This window comes from Synchiropus splendidus, chromosome 2, assembly GCF_027744825.2.
Source record: "Synchiropus splendidus isolate RoL2022-P1 chromosome 2, RoL_Sspl_1.0, whole genome shotgun sequence".
Classification (NCBI taxonomy): Eukaryota; Metazoa; Chordata; class Actinopteri; order Syngnathiformes; family Callionymidae; genus Synchiropus; species Synchiropus splendidus.
This window is the reverse complement of record NC_071335.1, coordinates 24,889,764-24,910,000: the sequence shown is the minus strand read 5'-3', so window position 1 is coordinate 24,910,000 and position 20,237 is coordinate 24,889,764. Positions and strand designations below refer to the sequence as shown.

Here is a 20,237-nt window from a genome sequence, read left to right as displayed (position 1 = left end):
CACTCAGCTGAAAATAGCCGGATCGCGTATGAAAAGGTCCATGACGGTAAAGCATCCGGAATGTGTGGCTTCACGCTCACCATGTGCAGCACACACAGTCAGCTCAGCGACCACCTTGATGAGTGCAGCACGTGTGGCGTGTTGCACTGAGAAGCTATGAGAACTGATCCAAGGTCATGGAAGCCTTTGCAAACAGACCCAATTCCAAACTGCTATTTCAGTAAACCCTGCTGCTGACGGAGCAATGTGCTAGTGGTCACCATCATGTCATGTTTGGTCGGCTACACACAGACTTGCAGAGGGGGTTTTTTTGTTTTGCTTTGGGGGATACCACAGGGTAGGTGATGGAATGCTTCGCAGTGGCAAGAGCATAACAGCAGAGTCACTCACCAACACTGGAGACCAGACCCTCTGGTCAGTGGTGGAGAGGATCAATCCCGGGGCACAGGACTGGGCCCTTTAACACCCAAAAAAGCTGGCCATTATCAGGAGCATCTAGCAACCACCCAGTCCCCAACATCATCAAGTCTGCCTGAGTAACAAAGATGGAGTTTACCATCTAAAGTTGAATCACTACAGTGATTCTGTGCCACTGTAAATCGGTTCGACAAGCAAAAGATGTTTCGACAGTATTTCCTCCACTTTGTCATTCCACTTTCACGTTTATATGCTCCATTCATGTTGGCCTTGTAAGGTGAAAACTTGAGGTGATGATGTGACTGAAGGGACGGCTGATACCCAGAATGCACCTGGGGGCGTGGCACTTTGCAAATTGGATCATAACAAAGTGAAAGAAGCCAGTAATGCAGCACAACATTGGCACAAATCTGAACGAAATGCTGTCCTGTAGTTGCTAACCATGAGTAGCACGCACATGCAAAAGTTAGATCACATTAGATTACCTTTTTTCCTTTGTGTGACTTTAAACAAGCAAAAAAAAAAGCGTATTTAAAGTCACACAAAGCAACAACACCATCAACACGGTAGCAACAAACACACCAGAAAAATAAGCAACACAAATCATACTGAAAATACCAAAAATTACGACAGTAATGTGAATGTGTCTAGGGCTACTGAAGCTCTTCCACTTCGTCCTATATATATATATATATATATATATATATATATATATAGAGAGAGAGAGAGAGAGAGAGAGAGAGAGAGAGAGAGAGAGAGAGAGAGAGAGAGAGAGTCAGCTTAATTTAAAAGCTTTTATGGGCCACAAAAACGATTTAGCGGGCTGGATATGGCCCCGAGCCTTGACTTGGACACATCCCCTCAAATTTATTTGTGTGTGTGACGTAATAATTTCCCTATATTCAGTCTCTGTTTAGCCCTCTTTTCCCCTACAGTGCATTGCCATGAAGCTATATATCCATTCAAAGCCTCGTCCTTATTCACCACAGGCAGCATAAAAAATCTTCCCGGGGCTGTGTACGTTTTTATTTATAATTGTCTGTCGTTGAGAGACGAATGTGCTGATTATTTTATGCAATCTTACCCCGCAGAAAATATTTTCTTTATTGTGTTGTAGAATACTAAATCACAACGAGCGCTATATTCCTTCCAACATGCTTTTCCAAGTGACAACAGATTTATGGGGGTCCAATTAAGTACCAAGAACAGGGTCCCGCTTCATTGTTTGTGTGGATTTTGTGATCCCACACAAATGGCTGAGTGTCTCCAGTGATGGGCGGAACTAGGTCAGGCATGCAAGTCGCCCTGCACCTGTGAAACATTTCATTCTCAGGATCGCCCCTCTTCTACATTTTTAACAAAGTTCCCCAGGAGGAGCGCCGCGGCTGGATCCGTCTTCCTCCATCGCCGCTCTCCCGCCTTCACACGCCGAGAGAGCTGAGGAAACATATTGTGAAGCAGCGGTGACATTGACAAAGTGCGAGCGTGGCCATGCAACAGCAAACTGCCTCTAATGAAAACACCTGCTCCACACTGTCAGCAACTTGGCTTTTTATCACCCAAATCCCCACTGGAGGGATTATTCGCGACAGATGTGGGACAGGAGGGGTGACGGCGATGGGAGCAGTGGGAATGAGGTCGACTTTGGGGTCACGGTAGGACGTTTTTTGAGGTGAAGAGTATAAGCGAAGCAGTAGATTAAAAGTGGAGATAACAAGGAAAGCTGTTGAAACTGGAGTTTATTATCAGCATCACCCCTTTTCAAGTCTTTTATCAAGTTCAAAGCCGCACTGATCTTGCAGGCAAGTGCGCTGAAATCCTGGGTCAGATGAAGATTTGTGGATTTGCCGTCTCATTTATAAGATGAGACTTAACTTGCTTGTTCCCTCCTGCGAGGGAATTGGTTTATTTTTGAAAATATTACTTGCTCATAAAAGCATTTTGTTGAATTATTGCTGACCAATAATTATTTCCTAACCATAACTCACAGCAGTTTACTTCAATCTCATGGTTATAATTCGTATTTTATGCAGTTTTCATTTCTTGTTTTTGTGTAGATTTCATTTTTATTTGAATAACTTCCTGCTCATAAATATTTATGAAAAGAAGAATGCACATTAACAAGCAAGTTAACAGCCTAGCATTTAGATGCTGTTTATATCTTATTTTGGGTGGTATTTTTATGTATATATTTAAATGGTAATTTGATTCTTCTATCCTTGTACAATTGTATTTCACTGGCTTATGAATTGCTTGTTTTCAGTTTTGAGTGCGCTCAAAAATGTAAATATGTTTCCACATATGCATTTCAAAGGATCAGTGTTGGATCAAGGATCATGTTTCAATGTCACTCTAAATATAAATACAACATTTTTGTGTACATTTTTTTTCAAGGACATGGAAAGTCGCACATGGAACTAGAATATTTGTTAATTTTAATGAATATTAAATTAAATTATCTTGAATTTTCTAATTTCGAAACAACATTTTCATTAATTCATTATTCTTCTTGACTTTTTTTAATAGAAAAATCTACATTTCTGTCTGCAAGAACGCCAAGGTTTCAATCCTATACAATTCGCTGCACAAAATAAGTTGTGAGTGAACTCAATCTTATTTCAGGAAGTTGTTGTCTCTCTTTATCCAAAGCAAGCTATAAACTGCTGACTGAACAAATATTTTCAAAACAAACTGATGAACTTAAGGCAATTTTAACCTATTGTAATCGAAATTGTTCCGATATTTGTCTTAGAATATAATTCATTTGTTTAAAAACATTTCCTAAGAGGGTAGTTTGGTCAGTCAGTAACGCATGACAGAATGTTCAAATTGAACTTTTCTGTTTAGTTCTGTTTTTCCCCAAATATAATGTGAATCAAAAGAAAAATATGTCTTATTTAGAAATACACAGTCCACATATAAACACAGGAAAAAAATTAATTATTGCTGAACAATGGGGACAAATCCAATCGTAGCTGGATTCAACACCCTGATTTTAATCTATATACTGAGAATCTCCAACTCCATAACCGATAATATTTAATGTCAAACTGAAGATATTTTTTTGGATAAAAACATTGAATGTCTTGGAATAAGTGGGTCACCAATACAACATGAATGATTTTAATATGGGGAAGTGGGATTTTTATATTATATTATTTTCATTATGTGTATTCATGTTTTTGTTTTGTTGGGGACTTTTTTTAATTATTTACATTTTGCCTTTCTTAACTCTGCAGCTTATCAAAGCTATTAAGAAAGCGTTGCTTCATAAATGCTGCTCTCGAGGCAAAAATTATCTCGGGAAAAATGAAAAAAATAATGTCATGCATGTCACATTCAAACAAATAAACACATGCATGTCACTTCCAGGGCTCTGTAGCTATCAGATGTCAGCTGCTGAATATATTCATGCCAATTGTGAGAGGAAGTTGCTCATGTTGTTTGTTGTGAAGTGACTTACCAGTCTGTCCATCCTGATTTGACACAGTCTTCCTCTCGCATTTGTCCAAGTGCTTTACGTCTGTCCCACTCCACTCTCTGGAGAAGACTGGCGACGGCCTAATCCTGTCAAGAAAAGGGGGGATTTCTGTCAGAGCAGCCCTGAATTTCACAAAGACACTGAGGCTACAGTCAGGATACACTTTAGAGAAAGATGTTTACCGCAGAGTTAAGAAGCCAAACTTGCCGGAAGCTTACGTGACACTTTTGGTCATAATAATCTTCCACATTCTGAGTCCAACTTTTTTCCTTAAGCGCAGCAACAACCACATTGGCAGTGCGCTGTAACAGTCAGCATTTACTGAAAGTGATGAGGTTCCCAAAGCTGCCGGACTTTATGAGATGTTTCTTGCAGTTGGAGGTGAATGATGACTTCTTAATAAGCCCCATACTTGCCGTTTAAACTCCCTGGCTCTGCAGATCACTGCGATGCTTTGCTGACTGTCAGAATACTTTCATTCTAAAAGTACTTTCAGACACTTTATTCTTTATTTATTGAAGGCAGAATATTCAACGCCTGGACTGCGAATATGACACAGTTCAACCCTTCATCTCACATGTAGACAATTCTCTTTCAAGTATAAATTGAATCATACGAATTATTAAGAGAGCAACTATTCAAAAGCATTATATGTATTCCTTATAAAATACTTCTCACAGAGGTAATTATTTCCATCATAAAAATAGAGTGTTTATAAGGGTTGCATATTGTATCCATTAATAAAATATACATTTTATTCTCCCGCAAAATCAGAAACTGTTCATGCAAAATGCCCACAGAAGCCATATACTTACATTTTAAAAAAATAAAACTTTTTTTTATCGTGCGTATTTCGGTGTGCCTTTGCTGTTTGTCCCTCTGCGGCCACCATAGCCACATGATTTGAAAACATTATATACCTTCTGCTAAACGTCAGGCTAATTCTTCGTCGCGATAAATGGCGGAATATTCGAGTGTAAAATCAACAAAGCTCGTTCTGAAAGGACAAAATAAAGGGTAAAACTGCTCTTTTCATACATTCGTTGTAAAAGGTCGCAAACATGTTTTTTTTCTGTATTGCAGAGGCGCTTAAATAGTGCTAAGCTAACAGGCTAAACATTCATGACGATAGCATCTACATAAACTGAGTTTAACTTTCAGTTTATTATCCAACGCTTATTTATATTCTAGCAATGTTTAGATAAGATGCAGGTTTGACACTATCGTGCAACATTCTGATAAAGCTATGTCGCCATGTAGATAATGTCGTGTAAACTTCCCTGCTTGAATTGAGTTTGCATCCTGCTTGAAATACTGCGATTCACAGGAAAAAACGCAAGAACAAAGACAAGAAGAAAAATGCAGACGACGGGGCAAAACTTGATGTTGTTGGTAAGCAGCTGTTTCTGTTGACCCCGCTTGTGTCTTGTCTTTTTTAATCTGTGGGAGTTTTAAATAATGATGCAGTCTGAGGTCGTAGAAAAACACACAATGCTCCAAAACTCAAACGGATATTTTCAAAGTGTAAATCAATAAATTACTATGCCAGTAACTAAAATGTTTTTTTTTTCTCCTGCATTTAATTGAACACCAGGTGGTTGGTGGGCTGTCAGTACATTTAATGAAATCACCGGAACGGTTGCCATAGAGATGCAGAACAACTCTTACATCCATGCCCTGGATACTGGTCTCTTCACAATTGGACCACCACATAATGGTAAGATTACTTTAATTGTCTTCTATAGCACGCATAATTATTGGAAATGACATGGTAGACTGTAAGGCAAGTGTAATTCTCCTGCACCTTTCACCATTACAAACCGTGTATATAGTGGCTGTTGAAAATGAGGACAGTGCTTTATGAAGCTTCCTCACAATTCTTTTGTGTTGACTCAGTGATGAGTGGTTTTGGAAAACTGAACTTGGTACCAAACATTCTCATATAGCTTCACCTGTTCGTGACTCAGCTTTAGGATTGATTCTCATCCCAACACTCCCTCTCATACTTCATTTAAAGGACATGGATTTGTGATTCAGTATCATGTAAATTTGTCCAAATAAATGGGATCAAAATATGGGTATCTGCTGCCCTATATGTGAATCTCCAACAAAAAATAATTTGTTTTTAATCTCCAGCCTTTGATGTTAAGTTGAAGTATTCACACACCAACACTGAGCAAAACCAGACCAGAGGTGAAGTAAGGGAAAGCCCTCACTAGCCGTGATTCCACTTTGCCTTGAGGCCCTTTTTTCGTGAGAAAAGCCCAGCGGAGTTTCATGCCCGAAAGAGGCACACGACTGACTTAATTCAGTCGACATTTTATCTCCTTCTTTTTTTTTAAACCTGTGAAAATGGCTGTGAGATTGAAACATCCTGATCCCCTGGGCAGGTCAGCACCAGCACAATATACTTGAGCTAATTTGTAGCAGATGAAAGCATATATGAGCTCACAGTGGAGATGAGGGATTTATCCTCTTTCTCCTGTGTCGGTGCCACACTGGATGATGCAGACATCATGAAATCTTTGCAAAAAGCTAATAATCCCCTTCACCTTCTTGCCGGTCAAATTCCAACTGTATCACAGTTAGAGGTCACTTCACTCTATCCTAGGGCTGTCGATAGATAAAAAATTTAATCTCAATGAATAGTATTTTCTTGTCTAAATGTACCTTAAAGCAAGATTTTATAAACACAAGAGTAGAGTTCTTGTGTTGACAAAATCAACCTTTAAGTTACATTTAAAAGGGATGGAAAATGTGTGATAAATTTGCCTTGAATCATGAGTTTACTCAGCTTCAGTGCCATTAATTGAGATTTAAAATGTTAATCTGTTGAACTCTCTATATACTCTAGTAAGTTGACCATATATCTGCTTCCTCAACTCTCAAATTTATGTGCCTCCAGAAGCACTATAAAATGGCGAAAGCATAAATGTTCAATGAAGTAAAAGTAATAATTACATTTTTAAACACAAACATTTTCCCATAGACACTTGTATATCTTTTTATTTTATTTTTTATAATGATAACTATTGATAAATATATACTCATGAAATCACGTCTGATGTTTTCAGATGACGAAGGCCCAGACCCACCAGAGCAATTTACAGCCATCAAGGTTTCTGATTCAAGGTAAGTTTCCCCTCAGTTTCAGTTCGTTTTTTACTTTCTCGGTGTTGTTTCCCCTCGACGGGATTCGCATGCAAATCAAGGTGAGCTTCTGGTGCTGTGTGGTGGTGAGGCCAAGGCCTGGATACAGTTGGTGTCCCACCATCTGGGCTGTTGAGTCTCCTGCTGCTTCATTCTCACTGCCTGTCGCTGTAGATCTGACTCCTGATGTGGGCGATGCGATGGCAGCACTTCCTCATCTCGTGCGCGTCTATGGGTGTGTGGGTTTTCAAAAATACATCTCCTCCTTTTTATCCTCCGCGAGTGCTCCATGCTGCTTTTAATTCTGTGAAGCACTTTGTGCTGCATTTTGTGTGAAAAGAGCCTCATAAATAAAGCTAGATTCTATTTGATTACAGTCTCCGAGCCTCAAGGGCAGAAAGTAGATGTGCGGGAGGGATTGTTTTTAGCCTGTCTACTTACGTTAGTGTTGATCTTCACGCTATGACACAGTTTTTGGCAATGCTCTTCTAAACTTGTCATTGCTGCTTGTTGGCTTGAACTTTTCAAGGTGTTTTTAAAAGGCAGTGTATATATAACTGTATATATATATATATATATATAAATGTATGTACACATGTATATATATCTATGTATATGTATGTGTATATATATGTGTGTGTGTGTAAAAAATGTCGAGTTTATTAGAGAATTTGTCATGAATTAATCTCAATGAATCGCAGTTTAATGTGATTAGAATATTTGCCACAAGATGCTACATTTTTCAATTTGAATGAATTTGGTATATTACTGAATCAAATGACCCATACATACATTTAAACAACAAAATATTGTTTATTTTTGCATCAGTTTGACAAATGGACAATAAATCACGATGGTGTCTATATTCAAGTTTTTATATCACCTTATTTAAACTAAAGCTCTTTTACTGTCTTGAGAATATTTGTATAAGAGTTTCAATTTTATAAGAATGTCAAGTCCATTTAGAGTAGTGGAAACCTTGGTCATTGTGTAGCGAAAAACAACAGATTGCTTTTGTTAATAAATATGGATTGGATGAGGTGCCGTGTTGGTCTTCAGTGACCTGAAGCACCCGAACAAAATTATGTTATGACTTCAAGAATCTTAATCATAAATGTTGTGTTCAATTTAAGTGTATTCTGGTGAAATAACAGGGGAATCTGGGTGCTGGTGTTTTGAGTAGAAGAAGCTGTATCTGCAGTTCTCAACATGCTGAGTGAAAGGTCTCGTTCAGCGTTTGTAACCTTTATCGTTGCAGGATCGCCCTTAAGTCTGGATATGGCAAGTACTTGGGTCTCAACTCAGACGGACTGGTGGTGGGTCGGTCTGATGCTATCGGTGTCAGGGAGCAGTGGGAGCCCGTCTTCCAGGATGTAAGTCAAAAAGGTTTTACAGAGAAGACTCGCATATCATCCCGGACAGAGTTGTTACTCAAAAGAAATCTATACAACTTACAATAAGGTCTACAGTTCACTCGAAAAGTTATCTCTTTCAGAGTGAACTATCGACCTGCTTGTGTTTGCAACTGTAAGAAGAAACTGAAGTGATTGAGAAGAGCACAGGCTACGTTTGGGTCTTCAAACTGTGACCTGTTTGCAAACTTGTTGTTAGTCTCAGTTATATTCTGAAACAAACTGACTTGCTTCAAGAGCTAACTTGCCTACTCAAATATTGGTTATAAAAAAAGTAAAAGTAAATGAATGTGAAAACATTGTATAGATGCACATTTGGTGAAACGATGCATTGGGATTAAAAATATACTGGTGTGTTGAAATGCATAAGATGCTGTTCTAAAAAAAAAAAAACTATTCAACCCTAATAATTCACTATTAGTTAAACACTAATGTCAAGACTTTGATATAAAAATTGACAACAAGCGAAACAGCAGCCAAGTGAGGGAAGAAAATAGTCCTCATGCCTTTGACATTACAGCCTTTTCAGAAGTGGAAAATAATATTTCGAGTTAGTTTTGATGACTGTTTGACAGGCTGACTCAAAGGCCTCAGGTAATGGCGCTCGCTTGATTGATGCTCATAATGTCTGAATTGGTTTGTCTCCAGCGTAGTGTCGGCAGCACCATTACAATGTTGGCATGTTTTCATCGCAAAATAAATGGTCTTTGCCTGAAGATCTGCCTGCCGTAGCCTGGAGCTCCTGCAGTCAGCCCGGCTTGTTTTATTTGAGGGACTAAAACGGAAGCTTTTCTAATTGAGGTGAAGCCTTTATGCGGATGTTAAAATAGTGTTTGATTCATTGTCAAAGACAAGAACGGTGAAGAGTTTATGATGTTGCATTCGATTAGATAGACTTAGACTTTCTTTATTGTCATTGCACAAAAACATATCACTATGTTATGGCAACGAAATTTCGGTCTGAGGCCTCCAGTTTCCAAAAACAAAAACTATGTGTCCAAAAATAAATAAATATTAGATAAATGCAAGTCCAGAAGATGTACAAATAAACAGTATTGCAGCCACTGTCTAAGATTCAGCAGCCTGACAGCACCAGGAACTAAACTATTAGAGCATTGTTTGCCGAATGAAAAGTCAAATTGACACCAAGTCAGGAGTTTAAAGTGGCGGAGTTGAAGGAGCTTGAAGACAAAGAAGGTATTGAGGTCATGTCAGGTAGTTGAGGACTGCCCTCTTTGACCCAATATATATTTAAGGTCACATAGTGCCAACAATATTCACAAGCAGTTTTATATTTGCCGTGAAACATTTTCAAGCCACAAAGTCTTCCAAAGTTAAACTGGAATGACTTCAGCGCCTTATCAAAAACAAAACAAACTGCCGTTATGGCGACTGCCTTTAAACGTCTTTGTTGCTCATGTTTGCATTGGGCTGTCAGCCACCCTCTGCTGAGCTCCTTCTCAGTCCACCTATTATTCTTAGTCTCAAGTCAACATGACAACGGAGGTGAGGTGTAAAAACTAATTTGCCCTGTGTCTGATTGGAACTCACTTGACTGTGGAGCGCATCATTGGTTCCACCGAATGCTCCCACTCTATCTGTCGAGCGCTCTTCACCTCCACTTCCTGTCGGAAATATCAGAACGTTTGGTGCGACCTTGAAGCCGTGCAATGGAAACAGAGAAACCTTTTTAGCCTTCACTTCTCTCTTGCTAATGGAGAGCGCGGCTGATGGGCTCTTCCTGTTCTGCTGCAGGGGAAAATGGCTCTCCAGGCAGCGAATAGCTGTTTCATCTCCTACAGCGACAGCGGGGACATCGCCGCCAAGAGCAAGACAGCAGGGGGCGACGAGATGTTGAAGGTGAGGGCCAGTTTTTTTCTTCGCCTCACAACTCTGCATGTTAATGATGTGGTGTCAGCAGGTGCTGTTGAGAGGTCAGAGGGAAGTGTCCTTCTGACAGGTGGCGCACTGTTTCATGTTTAACTTTGTTATTTTGTTCTCAACGGTGAGCAGATCAGATCCAATACGGAACGAGAGGTCAAGCATAAAGACAACCTGGCAGATGAGGACCGGGGGAACGTCAAGTCCTGCGAGCTCAGTTATGTGTACGTAAACACATTTGTTGTCTGATGCACGGAGCGAGCGCGGAGAAGGGCACGACATTATCCAGCCTGGAGACGCCAGCGTCGCAATTCCACTGAATTCACTCAGTCAATTTCCAACTGACTCACAACAGTAGAGGATTAAAGTCTGGCCACATCAAAGCACTCACACTGAGCAATGGCAAGATGAGGTTTCACGAAACACCCTCCCGATATTCAGACGGCGATGTCTGCTGTAATGTAATGTTTGGACTTGAGCAACAAATGAAATATCACATCGGTTCTAAACCAAGAGCGCCATCTAGTGTCCTCTGCAATTTAGGACATGGTTTCATCAGCCCTGCAGTACTGTTTCATGATACCTCACCTGCCCATCATTACTCACTCACAAACCCATTTCCACAGATGTGGGACTCAAACTAACACAGTGAACCGTGGAGGTGTTTAACTGTCAGAAAGCAAGACAACAGATCACCTGGTGGCTGCAGTGTAAACAGGGCGTCCTAAGTTTAATTTGTGTTTAGCCTTTTCAAAGTCTGTTCAGCTATGTGCCGAGGCTGCTGTCCACTTCCTACATGCGTGCGTCCGTCTGTAGGGGTCACATGGGCACCTGCGGGGAGCAAAGAGACCCAGACTTCCCTTTTCCTGGGAACCTCCTCCAGTTATGTTGGAACACTGAGCCATTTCCTGACCAACTGAGTGTTCTGCCCAGAGTTGGCAATGTTCTTATGAGGCTTCATGAAACAATGTCCACGTTTTCAGAGCCCACTAGATGGCTGCTCTCAAAACAAGTATTTCAATGAAACCTCACAATATTTTTAAACAGAGAGCGCCACCTACTGAGCTCTAAAAGCGAAGGCAGCTTCATGAAGCCTCAACATGATGAGAGTGAAACGATCAGTTGTCTCAGTGTTTTTACCTTCATTCGGCCTCTATGAATGTAAACTCCTATAGAGACACGGTCCTCACTTGTGTGACCTGCATGTCTACCACTTCCCCTCAACCCAACCGGCAGGCGATGAATGAGCAACAGATCCATGCATTTTCCAACATTTCATGTGGGTATAAGGAGTCAAAAAATGCAGAATAGGAAAGCTGCGGAGGTTTTTAGAGCTGCTGCAATGTGCGTGTGAATAATACTATCATTGATCATGAAATCTTCTGCCTGAGCTGAGGTGCTATGTTCCCTCTCATCATGCCCCGCCAAAGTCAGGAGTTGTGATTGTTTTCATCTTGTCCTGGCTTCACACCGAATCGTGGCTCTGGCCTCTTCCACGTGCCGCAGCAGCAGCTAATAATGAAGATGCAACAGCGTGAGGTGGTTTTTGCAGCCAGCGTTTCCACTCCATTTCTCCTCCCCATCTGTCAACCTGAAGCAGCCGCTTTTTGACAACAAAATCACATCTGTATGGCCAATCACGCCTCCCTGCTCCCGCGCCATTAATCTCCTTAAAGATGGAATTGATGCGGCGATCTGACGGGGGAGAGGCGGCAATAATAGATTCGGCCATTATCGCGGCTGGGTCTCGGCCCAGTCATTTCCAAAGATCTATTTGAAGCCATTATTCTTAAGGCTGCCGTTTGTTCTTGGTGATTCATCGCTGCTTTTAAACCCACTCAGTGTTGATGTGACGATAAAGACCGCCGTCATGTTTGGACGCGTGCACATTCATTTTCATCAGCTCACTTTAACAGCCACCAAGTAGGAAATGGGCATCGTTCTTCTCAGCACTACACAGCCTTGATCTCCTACAAACTTTATTGACACACCTGACACTAACACAGATGTGAACGGCTGCAGCTTCAAACTTTTCTGGTGCCAACTCCACATGTTAACCAAGTCCAGCAGGGATGACCCTGGTCTGCGGCAGGTCTGACTCAAGGACCCTGAGACATTCCAGAGCCAGAGGCGGACGGACGTAGGGACAAGTAGTAACTCGGCTGTATAAAATAAACTGGCTCCACCATCCAACATGAGATGATGGGTCAATGGGGTGTCATGAAACAGTGTCCTAATTTCACAGGCCACCAGATGGTGCTCTTGGTTCAGAAATGTCATCAGTTCTCTTGAATTAGTGGTTCAAATCTCAACATTATACAGCAGACAGTGCCATCTGGTGGTCTGAAAATCAGGACACTGTGTCATGAAACCTCATATACCCATCACTACCTGCTGTCCTCTCAAAATACCCTAATAATTGCCCTGTTTTTTTTAATGATAACATGTACATTTTATGTACATTTACATCATCTGCCTGTCCACGACCGTATATCCTTAAAAGATCAAAGGGTTTAAATTCATTGACTAGTTGGGAGCTGTGTGGGATTCGTTCAGAAGATTTTATTGATGCGTATTCATCTGTAGCAGTTTCACCATTCTAGTGAGTCAAAATGTGATCTGCTTGAATCTTTGTGGTTCTAAGGATCCTCATGAAAATGTGGTTAAATCTTCCTCTTTCAAGTTTCAGTGCATGAGACTAACCCTGTCCAAACATTTCCATGAGGAAGTGCTGGGTCCCTGCTTGCAGCACGACAAAGTCCAGCAGGGAAATGTAAATCTGAAACTCCATGGTGTTGCAGGAAAAAGTTCCAGAGTTTCCAGGACCAGCGACTCCGGATCAACGAGGAGAACGCCACCTCGCTGAAAAGAGCCAGAACTGATGGGAAGTTTCATGAAACTCTACTGGACAGGTAACAGCAACAACGTCATCTTGTACTTGATGCACACTTGTCTTCATCATACCGTTTCTTCATCTCATCCAGTCACTTCAAGGTTCTCAGAACTTTGTCTCCAAACTTACATGAGCTGATGTAGTTGTGTCTTCATCTCTCACTCTAAACCTGACACCGTGACTGGCCTCTACTCTCCTTCGCTGTAGCTGCCACTCTTCACTCACAGATCACTCCTGTCAGTCACCGTTTCACCCAGCCTGTGTTCTCTTCTTCGCCTCCCTTCATTTTAACCAATGACACAAATGTTTTTGTTTTCCAGGAGAAGCAAAATGAAGGCGGACAGATACTGCAAGTGAAGCCTGAGCCCTCTGCATCACAGCTGTGGATCTCACTTGTTTATCTGGTGTCAGACATTTTAGAAATTCTGTTTGCTATTTTTAATAAAGTCGGCCATTGGATTTGTTTTTAATTCATGTCTGGATGTCTTTGTTGTGTTGCGCAGTCTGCTTATAACCAGACGTGACAGCTGTTCTGGTGCAGCGCAAGATAAATATGGACTCGGTTCTATAAGGAAATGGACTCCAGAACATCCATTATAACAATATCACAGCTTTAATGTTTTATGACATGAATCTACTTTTAAAGTAATGTACTTTTGCAGTGTCTTAATAACACACAGAAATATCTATCTGGTGATTTTCTCATCTCAAGTTTTCCGGTTTTTCAGTGGCTAAAAAAGCAATAGCACCTTTTTACATGCATTGTTCCCACTAGATACAATTATGTCATTTAACTTCTTATGTATATTTCACTCACTTGTACAAGATAATACACTGCTCATTTACTTTCATTTAGTTGAAACAATAGGTGAACGGTCTGACCAGATTGACCAGTGAGGCAAACCTGTCGCTAAAATAACTACAGTTTGATCCTAAATGAACGATCTGACCACGATTTATCGATCGACTTGGGTTACGAATCAAGTTTATGCAAGACTTGATCACGAGTGCTGAATAAAACTCGAAACTTCCGGGTGGAACCTACCAACTTCACTTTGAGGGGTGTACACGATCAAAGACAAATAGCGCAAACAACAAGTTGCGCATGAAAGATGTAAACGAGGAGTGCGTTAATAAAATACGCGTCAAGGATGCTTAAGCTGCAGCACTGTTCAGTAAAAACAGCACCGAGTAGGTTCTGAGCGAGCATGCCTACTTCCGGTTCCCCTTCTGCCGCTTTCAAATGAGCCGGCTGTGACGGGATAAACAAACCCGTCCTGCTGCGCGCAACTACATTCACGTTGGACCCGGAAAACATCAACAAACCGCCAGAATGGGTCACGTTTCGGTTCTGATTCTGGCGACGCTGTTCTGTGTCGCGACGACGCAGTTTGTGCCACCGGTAAGAGTTTGTTTTGGCCTCTTCTGAAGCAGGAGTCGAGTCGAAATTGTGTGAAATGAGAATATATTACTGTGTCGTTGACAGTACACGGAGGACTGCAGGGCAGAGATGTATCCGCCCAAAGGTCCCACGTAAGTAATGCTCGTCTACTGCTTTTACAACTGAGTTCGTCTGCAAAGTGTTTTGTAACACCTCGGTGCTCTGCTCTGTGCTGCCTTCAGGGACACTCTGTAATGTAGCATTGACCTATAAACCCCTGGTTTCCTGGACTCCGCGAACAATAAACTCAATATCTGTCTTTATCTCGTAAATAACACGGCATTGTAAAGTAATTTCATAAAACATTTACTCAGTCGGAAGGGAGGAGTCAATACAGAAAGCTATAAACAAATTTAAATATCGCACTTTAGTTTGTTATTGTGAATCATTATATCATTATTTTCACTCATAGTAGAATTGTGTGATGAAATGCGTGAAGCTTTGACTAAGTTCTGCTTTTCATACTTGATAGAGAACTGCTATAAGTTGTGGTTTCCCGAGATCTAGTGAACGCCGCTGTAATTCAGTCAAAGTGTGAGTCAGAAATATCAGATAATAAATCTCATAGTTGTGTTAAGATCGACGCTCCAGATGTTGCTTTGGTCAGTTGGGTGAGTGAGTGACTCTGTGGAGCGAGTCAATGTACTGAGACGCCAAGTTGGAGATGGTAATTGAGGGGAAATACATGAGGATTGTTGCTGAAAATGTTGAGCTGGTTGGTCAAATGTTGAGATGTCAAACCCAAATAAGCGTAGACTTAGACTTTCTTTATTGTCATTGCACAAAAACATATCACTATATTATGGCAACGAAATCTCGGTCTGAGGCCTCAAAAACTATATGTCCAAAAATAAATAAATATGAGATAAATACTTATCAGAAAGATGCACTATATATATATATATATATATATATATATATATATATATATATATATATATAAACAAATAGACTGGGTCAATAGTCAGATTTAGACAAATCCATGAGACGTTCTGTCAAATATATATGAGTGAAAGTCATTGAAATATTGCGTGTTACAGGTCGTCCATTTGCTTTGTGAAGACGAAGAGAGTAAAAATAACAATATTGTGAATTTATGAGGTCAAAATGTTGCCATAATAAATGTTTTAATGTGATGCTCATTTGTTGATTTTTCTAAATCCATCGATCTTAAATGCGTTATTAAATAGAGGAGATCAAAAATGAAATTTTCACCATGGAATCTTGAGATGTGACGCAGCGTTATTGCTGAGATGGTCGTGAGACTTGTGAAATACAGAGGTGAATGATGGGTTCACTCTCTGCGGCTGTGCTCAGGTATAAAGGGTCGGTGCCCTGGTACACCCTGGACCTGGACCTGCCTCCCAGCAAGCGGTGGACCGGCCTGATCTCCGACAAGAAGGCAGAAGTAGGAAAGCCGCCGCCGCCGCCGCGGGCCTCGTCCCCCAGATTCATATTTCACTCTCCTCCTCTTCTCCTTCCTCTCCAGCTGGGCCAGATGATTCAGGCCATCAAAGACTTGGCCGACGCCTTTGTGCCCAGCGGGCTGCTAATAGAGTTGGTGGACATTTCGCTGGTGAGTGTCACTGGCTGCCTCTGATCTGTCTCCTGACTCGTCACTTTTCCGTTTTCACAAATCCTCCTCTAATTGTCGGCGCTGGTGGTCTGCAGCCTTTGATCGTGGACACTCTCCCGCCGCCCTTTGGGGAGGAGATGAAGGGGATCGCAGCTGCCTCCGGGATCCCCCTGGGTGAGGGCTTGTATTTGAAATTTGTCATTTCATGGTTGCTGCAACTATTTTATTTTGCGGGGCTTTTTATGAAAATGTGCCTTTTTCAAACGCATTTCTGAAATGCACAAACGTCACTTCTGCAGTTCAAATGTGGCGTCCGAGCTGACTTCTGAATCAGGTTTCAGGTGGCTCGTCCAGTTCCCTCTGAATCACCTCAGACCACCTTTTCAATTGAACCTATTGAAATGTATCATTGCGTATGGAGCTAATGAAGCTTCATGAAGCCTCATTTTCAGAGCCCTCTAGATCAAGGGTTCGTAACCTTTTTAATCTCACCTTTTCCAGAACAAAAGGGTCCGGGGCCCATTCGAAGAATAGAATATATGTTTATATATTCTATTCCTGTAAACATATGTTCATACGCGTAAACACACCAAAACCTTGTGAAGGATTGTGAAATGACATGAAACCATGTGATCATTGCAAAGATATTTGTCATGTAAAAGTCCAACCAGCAGCAGAAGCAGGTGCAAGTCATCAAATTTACTATAGAAAAAAAGAAGAAAAATACAGTTGATGCAAACTGAAATTTCAAAAAATCTGTCATGTATCATCTGTCAATATGTCATGAATAAAATAAATATAATAAAACTCACATAAGAAAACATACTATTTTCTTTAAGTGAAGTGTAAATGAAAGTATCACCATAAAATGCGAATAATAAAAAAAAATGCTCCAACAGGTGAACAGTGTTTACAGTTGGGTGCACCATCACTTTCTATATATTTTTTTTTCTTTTCAAGAAGTTCTCCATAGTTGGCAACTATCAGAGATTTGCAGCTGTCAAGTCAATTCAGTGACTCACTACTGCCACCATACGTGGCTCATGTATTAAAACTGTGTCTCCTCGCAGCCCAGAGGTGTGAAACAAAAAACTTCTAGCGGTCCTCTAGGGGGCGCTCGCGGCCCAACCGTGTGCCTCAGCCCTATGGTAAAGAATCGCTGCACTAGATGGCACTGTCTGCTGTGAAGGCTTTGGCTTTGAACAACAATAAAGTTTCATCAGTATACGTATATATGTACAAAGGGCTTTTCAGTTGGGTTTGTGTGACTCATGTTGTGGGTTGGACAACTTGTCGTGACTCTTCCTTCCCTCTTGTTTGACCACATGAAGGCGAAGTCGCGCTGTTCAACATCTTCTACGAAGTCTTTACCGTCTGCACCTCGGTGGTGGCTGAAGACCCGAAAGGTAAAAGGCTCCCATGATCCTTCAGGGTTCCAAAGTCCTAAAACACGCCTCACCTGTCCGACAGGAAACCTCATTCACGGCCGAAACCTGGACTTTGGCTTGTTTCTGGGGTGAGACTTGATCATCCCTCCAGTTCATAACCGTCCAGTCTGACGTGCCTCTTCTGCTCAGCTGGGACATGAAGAACAAGTCGTGGATCATCAGCGAGAAGCTGAAGCCGCTCGTGGTCAACTTGGACTTCCAGAGAAACAACAAGACGGTTTTCAAATCCACAAACTTCGCCGGCTACGTGGGAATGCTGACGGGAATTAAGCCTGTAAGAGCGCATGGAAACCAGCCTCGGGTTCACGAGGCTTCATGAAACAGTGTCCTCATTTTCAGAGCTGAGAAGGTGGTGTGAGGTTTCATAGCGCCATCGAGTGACCGCTGAAAATGAGGACACTGTTTCATGAAGCTTCGGGATTGTTTCAAGTGTTCGACTGTTTCTCTGTTCCACAGAAAGCCTTCACCCTGACGATGAATGAGCGCTTCAGTCTGGACGGAGGATACATCGGTGAGTCCAGTTGGGGTGGAGTCCGATCGCATTCTGATCTGTAATGGCCGACTGTGAACCCGCAGGCATCGTGGAGTGGATCCTCGGGAAGCGAGACGGGATGTGGATGAGCTTCCTCACACGCTCCGTCTTGGAGAACGCGACAAGGTAGTAGTCTTCTCTATCAAGACCTGGTTTCTAGTGAAGCTTTGCGAAGCATCGTCTTCTCTTGGTTCAAAGATGATGTGAGGTTCCACAAAAATAGTCGAATCTCACATCCCTTTTAAACAAAGAGTGCCACCTATGGATCTCTGAAAACAAGGCTTCACGAAGCTTCATCAGTAGCTTCCATGCTAATCTCTGCAGGACGCTCATCACACATGTTCTCGTGTCGTCTCTCCGTCAGCTACGAGGAGGCAAAAACTCGACTGGCTCAGACCAAACTCCTGGCTCCGGCCTACTTCATCCTGGGAGGGAACCAGAGCAGCCAGGGCTGCATCATCACCAGGTCCAGAGAGCTCAGTCTGGACGTGCTAGAGTGAGTCGACGTCTTCTTCCCTTCTCAGATGAAACTTTTAGGTTCCAACTTTTGTAGTGCAGAGGTTTTTGCTGAACTTGAGAGGAACTGGTCTCCTAGTCATGATGCTTCATGACGCACCATCATTTTCAGAGCCCACAAATGGCATTTCTTCTTCTGAGAATCTGTGGCTTTGATCTACTACAACTCATCACATCATTTTAAAGTAAGCCCTTCAGGTCATCCCATCTGAGGCTTCATGAAACATGAAGCAGGCGCTAGGCAGCCTCACAATGATGGGAAGTGTTTAAATATTATTGAACCCCAATATTTTAGAGCAGAGCGCCATCTAGTGGGCTCTGAAAATGAGGTTTCGTGAAGCCTCACCAGGCCGTCACCGGTAGCAACACTCGCCTTGCTGGATTATTTTCATCACATGTCTAAAATGAGGTTGTGAGGTTTAAAATGAAAAGAAGAAATGACTGATAAACTTGTGATCTCCAGTCACGCCTCTTCCTCTGATGGTGAAACACTGATGTCTTCATCATGTGGTCTCTCCAATTGATCGTGGTAAATGTAAGGTTTGTGTCGCTCAGGATCGACACTAAACTGGGACGCTGGTACGTCCTGGAAACCAACTACGACCACTGGAAGGAGCCGCTGTTCCTGGACGACCGCAGGACGCCGGCCATGAAGTGCATGAACCAGACCACGCAGGCTGTGAGTGAGGAGCAGGAAGTGGATTTCACATCTGCTCTCGTTGTTCCCGTGATGCTCAAACCCCCTTTGCTTTCACAGAACATCTCGGTGAAGACCCTGTACGACGTCCTCTCCACTAAACCCGTATTAAACAAGGTGTGTTTGCCGAGTGGTTGATCAGAGTGGTGGCGCGATGGTCTGACCTCCTGACCCTTGTGTTGCAGCTGACCACCTACACCACGCTGATGCAGGTGGCCGAGGGGCGACTGGAGTCCTACATCCGGGACTGTCCCAACCCCTGCATGCCCTGGTGACCCCATCCTCAGTGGCTTTCCAGATCGTCCCAGTTCGGCTAAACGTTCATGTTTACCACCTCTGAAAAATCCAGGAAAGTCTGAATAGAAATGTTTGTCTTCCACTTTGTTTAAAAAAAAAAAAACGAAAGAAAAACTGCTTCACAGATGCACAATTTTGATTACTGTCGACCACTGTTTTTCCTAATGTGTAATTAAAAGTCTAATTAAACACTCCTGTGTTCGATACCTTGCTTCAAAGCCTCATCTTCACAGCTCAAAAGGTGGCGCTCTCTATAGTGTATGTATAGATTAGGGCACTTGTAAATGCCACGGCAGTAGTAGTGAAGGGAAGCTCCATTTTTACAGCCCACTAGGTGGCACTCTCTGCTCTGACATCTAAAGTCTTCCTGCAACTATTTCAGAAAAACGTCATTATTGTTGACAGCGCCACGAGTGGAACTTAAATCCCCATATGGTTCTGGATTGGACCTAAACCTAGCTACACTTGTCCTTCCTTATAAAGCCTTAGTAGCTCA

At 42.0% G+C, this 20,237-nt stretch overlaps 2 protein-coding genes across 2 annotated transcripts; both read left to right on the top strand.

The window, feature by feature from the left end:
* Positions 1–4,786: 4,786 nt before the first annotated feature.
* Positions 4,787–13,692, top strand: frg1 (FSHD region gene 1). Its single transcript, XM_053858237.1, has 9 exons — positions 4,787–4,915; positions 5,226–5,290; positions 5,493–5,615; positions 6,973–7,030; positions 8,307–8,421; positions 10,216–10,320; positions 10,474–10,565; positions 13,143–13,253; positions 13,555–13,692. Exons 1-9 carry the CDS (start codon positions 4,857–4,859, stop codon positions 13,589–13,591), a joined length of 765 nt encoding a protein of 254 aa, XP_053714212.1. The 5' UTR covers positions 4,787–4,856; the 3' UTR covers positions 13,592–13,692.
* A 726-nt stretch (positions 13,693–14,418) lies between these two features.
* Positions 14,419–19,930, top strand: asah1b (N-acylsphingosine amidohydrolase (acid ceramidase) 1b). The gene is made up of 14 exons (XM_053858236.1): positions 14,419–14,636; positions 14,721–14,767; positions 15,993–16,083; positions 16,165–16,251; positions 16,347–16,425; positions 17,583–17,657; positions 17,722–17,767; positions 17,829–17,973; positions 18,156–18,210; positions 18,276–18,357; positions 18,596–18,727; positions 19,303–19,426; positions 19,505–19,561; positions 19,630–19,930. Exons 1-14 carry the CDS (start codon positions 14,568–14,570, stop codon positions 19,717–19,719), a joined length of 1,179 nt encoding a protein of 392 aa, XP_053714211.1. The 5' UTR covers positions 14,419–14,567; the 3' UTR covers positions 19,720–19,930.
* The last annotated feature ends 307 nt before the right edge of the window (positions 19,931–20,237 follow it).